This window comes from Arachis hypogaea, chromosome 3 (assembly GCF_003086295.3).
Source record: "Arachis hypogaea cultivar Tifrunner chromosome 3, arahy.Tifrunner.gnm2.J5K5, whole genome shotgun sequence".
NCBI lineage: Eukaryota > Viridiplantae > Streptophyta > Magnoliopsida > Fabales > Fabaceae > Arachis > Arachis hypogaea.
Window position 1 is genome coordinate 52,318,595 of NC_092038.1, and position 9,013 is coordinate 52,327,607.

Genomic DNA, 9,013 nt, shown 5'->3' on the forward strand with positions numbered 1-9,013 from the left:
AAGTTATGCCTCGTCAAAGTTTATCAAAAACAAAATTTTGTCAAAACATACAAGGTTCTCTAGTTTTCCAAAACCTCAAACCAAACCAAATATAAACATACCAATTCCCGATCTTACACTTCATGCACCTTACCAAATAATCTCACATCACTACCAACATATCCAACTCAATTCAAACACCTTTACCATTCACAATCAATCTCTATAATCATCATCATCATTAGTTCACCATCGTCAAAATTCTTCATTCACATCATTTATAAAAAACATTCAATAATCATCATTGATTACCAACAACATCATTTTGCATCATCAATCATTAATATCATCATCAATTAACAATAATCATTAACAACCAATATCAATTCAATCCTATCATATCCTAAGTTTCATGAAACGTTACATATTACCTAAAGAAAACTAAAATCATACCTTGGCTGATTCTCAAAATGCACAAAACACCAAAAGCAACCCTCCAACCAAGATCAACACTACTACAGCCGCCGAGGTTCGATCCAAAAGACAAAACCAACTCCAATAATCACAAATTCCAATTCAACATCATGCAATATACCAAAATCAATCCTAGGATTCACAAAAATACTAAACCACAAGGGTTAAGAAGAGACTTACCTTACCCAATGGTATTAGAGAGCAAAATCCAACAATATTCCAATGCTAGATCATCGCTAAACAACCAAAATCACAAAATCTATTCAAAAACTATACCCAAAAATGAAAAACTATTAGGGTAGGGATCTGGAGTATGGATTTCGAGTTATTATCTACTTTTCTTAGCTAGAAATGACGGGCTCGGCAAGAGCTTTGCATGGCTGCAAATAGTACGCAAATCGGAGCACTGTATCTCAAGTTATGAGCAAAACAAGGTAAAAGTAAATAGTAACAATTCCTTTCTCCTCTCTTCTCGTCTCAGCGACCCCCTTCCCCCTCTTATTTTTGGGTGGAAATGAGCTGAAAGCTCATAAAAAGTGTATATATATGTTGGGCCTTGGGCCCAATTTGGGTCCGGTCTAATCTGTTAGCATTTTAGGTTCGTTTGGTTCTAATTTTGGGCCAAGACCTTTAAAATTAGTGTCCGGTTTTCAATTCTAAATGCTTTTCTAAGTTTTTCTACTATTTTATTCTCTCACACAATACCGGACAGACTTAAGCTGGTACTGCCGGCTAATTTACCGGTACACATTTTTACGCAATTTTTCGCAAAAAATTATATTTTTCCACTCAGAAAAATTCAATGAATCCAAATCTCACCTTTAAATTTTCTAATTAACATTTCAAAATTTTTGAACCTATTTTTGATAATTAAATTATTGTTTTATTTTATCTAAGCAGTTAGTTTAATTCTGATTCTTACAAAGGGGAGCCGCAAATCAAAGGAAACATCAAAGGAAAGTTGCTAAAACTCCTCTTATTTCCTTTTCAATTCATTTTAAAATATTTGTCATCAAGAGGAAGATTATTGAGTTTGAAGAATTAAAACAATTTAAGATGATGACGAAATATTATTTAGTTAAAATCAAATTGTTTGTATGATTCATTTTGTTTAGTATGCAGAAAAAAATTGACATAAAACTGGCCCAAGAAACACATATACAAGGCCAACATTGCTTTAACTTGAACATAGCACTCATCACTCTTAATCCAAAAATTTAGTCACTGGACCATATGAAAGAAAGCAATTGGCCCAAGAATATAAATATGCCCAAATGGTGATCCATATCCAAACTCATTCTCTTGGGACAAGTTAAAGAAATTGAATTTTATCTCATTTGAACCAATTCACTTCAAACCATCGAAACCGAAAATCTCTCTTCTCTCTCTTCTCTTTTCTTTCACATCACAACACGCGAACTCTCTGAAGAAAGAAAAAAGAAATTCTAAAGCTAGGATAAAATCAAAGATAAAAAATGAGGTTTTCAATTCAAGGAAGAAGAGAAAGTCAAAGAGGCTATAGCAAAAAGGCAAAATCAAATCAGAAGGACAAATCACAAAAAGCATTTCTACATTGTGCTTTAGTGAAGCTCGATGAAGAAATCCTATCTTTGCAAATACAGAAGAAGAAAATTGAAGAAATAAAAAGTGATGAAGCTCTGCTATAAATCAACGCTCAAGAATCTGACTAGGAACCAAAGTAAGAATACACGGTTCAAATTCAAGAGGCAAGATGAAAAAGGCTGAAAGAAAAGACTGAAGGTATGGTTGCATATTTGATTAAGTCACTGCTTTTACGCTCTATCTCCTCTATCACGCCGCTGCCACTACTGATTTTTGGAGAAGAATTCAAATAAGGTGCTCAAGCAAGTTCCAGGCCTAGGAAGCTTCACTCCTCTATTAAATGAGTAAACGGCCAAGGATTGGAACAAGGAGTGAGAGCAATACGTTTGGGTTCCTATAGCTCACTGAGCTGTTTATTATTTTTCTTCATGGTTTTTGTTGAATATTCTATTATTTCAGTCTAGTCTTTTTGTGTTTCAATGGTTAAAAGCAAAATAGTGAGGTTTGTAAATAAAAGTCATTGCGTGAAAAAAGGTAGAGAGTTAGACTTGGAGAAAAAAGCCATAAGTTTATTCCAGAAATTCTTTGTAAATATTTCTGTTCTGTTGTCATGATCTTGAGGGGATTCCCTTACAATTTGGGTCAGCACTTTGCTGTTGAAAAGTTAGGGTGAGTTCCTAGTCAAGTCTAGTTTGGATTAGAAACTGGATTTGTCCTATATAGGATTTGTTAGAATCCTAGGGAGAATTGGTGAATGTAATTCTATTGAAAGATAGTGAAATTTCGTCACTGTTGTAGTGGAGACATGATGTAGGCTACATTGCACTTAGTAGCTAAACCAGGATACATCTGTGTGTCATTATTATTTTCCTTCTCTATTTCTGGTTCTGCATCGTAGGAAACAAAACTGAAGTATCTATTGATTCTTCTATTCAGCAACACTTTTTCATAATACACCTTGTATGTAACTTTGTTTTGGCTCCTACTGCATTAAGAGACAAAACTATAGTCTTTTCTATTTTCTACTCAAAGTATCTCAATTGAACTCAACATAAATAAAAATAAAATAAAAAAAGTCAAAATTTAACTCCCTTCTCTTAGCCACTAATAATCATAAAAAAATATTAAAGATAGAAATATAAATTAAACCGGCCTTAAATTTTACTTTTAATAATTACCATATATCAATCTATAAAATAATGACCCAACGACTTTTATTTTATATAACTTTTTATTAATGTATTGTATTTTTTGAAACTTAATTATAAATAAAAATAAAATAATAAATTAGTTGCACCTTAGCAAAAGAGTGACATTTAGGTAATTAATTTTAAAAGAATGACATTTTGACAATAAGTTTCGAAAAGAGTACACGCTAGTAAAAAAGCCATTTTTTATAATACTATTCACACAGATTATTTTTGTATTATATTGTTTAGTAATATCCTAAATCAGTTCTAAAGAAATGTTTAGTCAGATAATTTAATACTCAACAAATGTTAATAATTAAATTAGTTTCTAACCTTTTATTTTTGTTAGACAAATTAATTTGTATGTTAAATTTTGCTAAACATTTAGACAAATTATTCTCTAAAAATTTTTAAAATTTTCACATCAATCTTTTTAAAGGATAAATAATTTGATGTAAAAATTAATTTGTCTAATTTAATATAACTTTAGACACTAATTTAGTAATCAAAATTTATTAAGAATTAAATTGTTTGACTAAAACATTCTTCAAAATTAGTTTAGAATACTATTTTATATTTTTATAAATATATTAAAAATTTAATAATATTATTAAAAATAAAAATAAACAATATATTATCCAAATTATATATTAATCAAATTGTTAAGAGAGAACTAATATACTACTTATTTTAAATTATATATATATAGAGTACAGTAAAACAATTATCTAACTCACATATTTTCTTTTCCTGAATTATACTTTTATTAAATGGTAAAAATAAAAGAATCCTTCTGTGTTTCAATTTCAAATAATGAATGGTAAATTGTAACTATTCCTTATAATTTATTAGAATTATATAACAATTCAGTCCCGTCTATTTAAATTCAACTCATTTAAATTTATAGGTTAAATGGGTCTATTTAAATCCGACTCGTTTAAATTTATAAGATAATAGTCTGTTTAAATTCGTTTTATTTGTGGGTTATAATTTTTGAAGTCGAACTATTTATAATCAACCAATAAATTAAATGGATTGAATATTTATTTTTTTATTTTTTTAAAAAATATTATAATAATAATATCATTTTTAAATAAAAAATCTTAAACAAACAGTATTTTTTTAACTAATGAATTAAATTTTTAGATTAAATCAAAATAAATATCAACTAAAAATATAACTTTTTAAAAAAAATATAAATAAAATAAACAAATTATTCGTTTAATCTACGAACTAACCTGTTTAATTCATCATTTTTTTTGGATTAATCAGATTTAATCCAAAATTTAAATAGAATTAATTTTAAAAACAGAATCCGTTTATTTAAATGAATAATTGTTTAAATAAATAAACAGACTGATCTTATAAGTTTAAGTGTTTAACCCATTTTAATAGCCTACCATTTATATCAGGTGGCCACTGTCATCTGGCTCTCTGCGAGATAAAGCTGACCCTAGACAGTTTCTCACAAACAGCAAAAAGAGATAAGCATCACATTTGAGTGAATCTTAAAATTGTCCCACATACTTGAATTACACTTAAATTCTACCTATATAAAAATTAATTTCTGAATACTTTATTCTATTATAATCTTGAAATCGAGTAATTAAAATAATAGTATATATAGAAACAAAGAAAAATGATATGTCAATAATTATATTTTACAACTATATCCAATAATACACTATAAAACTGAAGTAAATAGTTTATTTTTCAAAAATATTCAATACACTCATCCATTAACTCTTTTTAGTAGACTTGTTTGGATATAATTATTGAGAAATATCAAATAATCAATATTTTACTTTTATTTATATTTAAATCCGTACTAACTAATTTTTCGATTTTTGTAGAAGAAGTGTTAATCCACTTACATTTTACATAATTATTGGATGTACTTGTCAACATTTCACTTTTTTCAATAAAAAAAGTTACCCATTCATTCTTCTAGTTAAGCAAGCAGGATGCTCAACTCAGTCATTGAAATGGGTGCCACGTGGCGAAGAACGATGCTTATTAGGCTTCCCGGCCAAGTTTCACCAACAAGGTTAATCATGTACAAAGCATTGCTGGTGACCCTTGCCACGTCAGTCACCCTCCGCTTCACGCTCCTCCCCAGCTTCTTGTCACGGTCGTTGCCTCCACCGCCTCTGTCGCCGCCGTTGCTTCCGTCTCCAAAGCCATCGAGGCATGAGTCGCCGTTACTGAGGGCAGCACTCACCCAAGTCTGTGCGTTACTCATCTGCCACCGAAACGTCGCCGTTTCGAGGTGCTGGAGCTCCTCAAGGCTCCTCTTCAGCTCGTCAACCGAGTCCGCCATCTGCTCGATGCAGTCACTCAGCGCCGCTCGCTGCCTCTTGGACTTCGAGCTCAATGGGCCTTTATTTGGGCCTGGGCCTGAGCCTACCAGTGGTGCTTGGAGAGTCTTGAGGTGTCTGCAGGCTCGTCGGGCGTGGGCCAGGCTCACCCTGAGAGCGGCCCGGGCCACGTCTAAAGGGGAGTTGGCAGGCCCAGCGTAGTTTGAGAGTGTTTTGAGGCAGATGTTCGGGTACCTTGTGTGAACGCATGATGAACGGACCAGAGCTTGCGCGTTGTTGCTGCGGTTGTTTTTTGACGGTGGTGATGCGGTGGAGAAGACGAAAAATGTTGGGGATGAGAACAACAGCAGGAAAGTGAAAATAGTGCGCCCGAGTTGTGTCTGCATTTTTTCTCCCTTTGTTTTTGGTTGTAGATCTGAAACAAGAAAAAGAAGTTGTGAAGTGTGTGTGGGAAGAACTACGATGTGAAAGAGAAGTGAGTTGTGTTGTGTGCGAGTGAAAGTGAACTACTACACTGGTGGGGATTTATTTAGTGCAATAAATGAAAATGGTTGTTTAATGTAGTTGTTATGGTAGGGGCAATGTGAGTAGGTTTTTAGGGTTGCTTCTGTATAGTAGCCTTTCAGCCTAGGACTAGTAGGGCAAGTTTAGGGATGTGGACCAACGTAGTAAACATAACACTTTCCACCAAGTATGGAGATTGAACTTTGCTCAAGATAACTACTTCCTCAAATTTTTGTTTGCTAGTGTGTTAAGATAATATATTACTTCCATCTCTACTCTAACTATATAAATTTTTGTTATTTTATCCAAATCATTCAATTTTCCTTTTTTTTATATGTTTAGAAAGAAGGCTAATTTTTTTAGATATGGAGAACCATGATATAGTATGTCTAATTATAAAGGAGTGGCGTATTTCTAATAGATATGAAGATGATTTTTTTTTTAAATTAAAATTTACAAATCAAAGACTTAGAGTTGTTTGAGATATAAAATCTAAGGGTCAATTTGTGTTAAAAAAAATAGAGCCTCAAATTTGTGAGCGAAAATAAGATTTTTTTTTCATTGTAAAGTAAATTGGAGAGTCCAATTAGTACATTAAAATTTTTTTTTTAATACAAACACAAATATAAGGGTTAAATTTGTATATTTAAAAAATTTTAAAATAAAAAACCAAATCTAATTTTTAGATTTGTATGTTTTAAAAAAAATTAAAAGTTAGATTTATAGTATCTACAAAAAAAAATACTAAATTTTTATATTGTTAAAAAATACTACTAGAATCACAACGCTAAAATTAAAAAGCATAGAAAAAAACAAAAAGTTGAAAAATTAGATTCAAATTCGAATATAAATTTTAAACATGTTCATTTTAGTTGTTAGCTAATAAAATTGTTACATGTATAGTTAACCATTACTATTGTGGTAACATAATGATTAACCTTTACAATTTGATCTCTTAATGGACTAAATTTAACAAAAAAATATCCAATTTAATTTATTGAAGAATCAAATTAAATCTCATATATCTTTAATATAATATTAGTGATACATACTTAGGAGAACAATTTAGACATTAAAGATAAAGGAGATAATAGAGATTTTACATTTTTGGAAAATTCTATGATTTTTATCACTAGAATACGTACAAAAAACAAATTAAAAAGAATTTTGGTTCACATTAAGTAGAAATCTTTTAAATATTTTTTGTGAGACAATTTGAATATTTTTTAGATGAAGAAAATTTTGTATTTATTTTATACATATTTTTCGTGTATATAAGTGAAGTAAGTGATTTGTTTTACTTGTTGTATGAAAAAATTGAAAGATTCAACCTAAAATAATTCTTAGTGTTAGTTCTTTCAATTTCATTCTTTTGATCCATGTTGTCAAGAATAGATCCTTTGAAAGTGTAGTAGAAAAACTCTTTCGGTGACCTAGATTGTTAAAAACAAATTTTTTATAGAGATCTAGTAGATAAACCTTTATCTTTCTTATTGTCTTCGCTATGTCTTTTGTTACTATTTTTATTTTATATCATTTGATATCAGTTACAGGTCATAGGTAAATTTTGATTTATCTACACGTTCAATGATTTATGTTTAATTTTTTTATTAATCTTTTGTTTTTGCAATTTTACCTTAAAGTCATATTAAAAAAATAAAAAAATTCACAAAAAGAAAAGAAAAAAGCACAAAAAAAACAAAGAAAAAAAATTACAAAATATAAAAAAAATTACAAAAATTCAAATTTGTTTCACATTATTTTGAAATTGGAATTTTTCTGGTTTCTCTTAAACTTAGAAAAATGTCAATTCTTATTTTGTTACCTTTGTCACATAATCTGAATTTTCTTGTCAAAGTTTCTATTATTATATTATAATTATCATTAAGAGTGGTAAGTTTAAAAGACAAAAAAAGCTACAAACTGAGTACAAATATGATTGTCCTAATTCGAGTGATACGTATGAGAAAAGTGTTGTGTGATCTTTTCTTTTTGTAGGTTCTTCAATAGCATAAAAAATAAAAGAATATTACAATTGCTAAAGGAATGGTCATATATTCAAAATTGATGTTCGAAGTCCTCCACAAAAAATATCAAAGGATTCATTAGCAGTTTGATGACATAGATTGGGATTGGTCCATTACTTTTTGTAAGAAAAACTCATTTTTGAGAGTTTATTCACAATCAATCTAAGTAGTCCGATGGGAATACTTTATCCAACTCCAGATGGTATAGGCAACGGGAAGATACTGATAGTGACTTCGATGTTATAAAAATGCGTATCCCAAGTTTTAAAAACAGAGTTGATCTTGAGGCTTACTTAGAATGAAAAAGAAAAATGGAGTTAATTTTTGCTTGTCACAATCATTTCGAGGTGAAGAATGTGAGGCTGACAATTGTAGAATTTTCAGACTATGCTCTTATTTGGTAGGATGTGTTAGAGAAAACTATAATATGGTTTGAAAAAACACAAATTAACTCTTGGGAAAAGATAAAAAAGGTTATATGGTAGTGATTCGTCCCATCTTACTACTATAAGGAGCTACTTCATTGGCTCTAAAGGTTGTACCAGGACTATAAGTCTGTAGAAGAATATCAGAAGGAGATGGAGATGTTACTAACTAAGGCTAATATTGAGAAAGATTCCGAAGCTACTTTGAACGTTTCTTAGGTGGATTAAATAGAGACATTACAAATGTTATTAAACTTCACCAGTATGTGCAAGTGGAGGATTTGGTGAATATGGCTATAAAGGTGGAAAGGCAGCAAAGAGTGACGGGGATGAGAGCTTCGCCCAACTCTAATTTTAGGTGGGATTCTAGGGGAGCTAAGTTCGGGGAGAAGAGTGACTTCAAGGCTCCAAATTCGAAAGAAAGGAGCACAGACCAACAGAGGAAGAAGAGTGTTGGTGCACGAAATTGTGATCTCTAATAATAGTATTCAACTTGGTATGCGCATCTACTAACTCAGCACATTCTTCACAAC

General features: G+C 30.5%; 1 protein-coding gene across 1 annotated transcript; it reads right to left on the minus strand.

Moving 5' to 3' along the window:
• Positions 1-4,996: 4,996 nt before the first annotated feature.
• On the minus strand, positions 4,997-6,207 carry LOC112790594 (pectinesterase inhibitor 3). The gene has a single exon (XM_025833072.3). It carries the CDS (start codon positions 5,908-5,910, stop codon positions 5,158-5,160), a length of 753 nt encoding a protein of 250 aa, XP_025688857.1. The 5' UTR covers positions 5,911-6,207; the 3' UTR covers positions 4,997-5,157.
• Between the last annotated feature and the right edge of the window lie 2,806 nt (positions 6,208-9,013).

Excerpts from the sequence above, each read along its gene's own strand:
- LOC112790594 (XM_025833072.3), bottom strand. The coding sequence starts at position 5,910 with ATGCAGACACAACTCGGGCGCACTATTTTCACTTTCCTGCTGTTGTTC.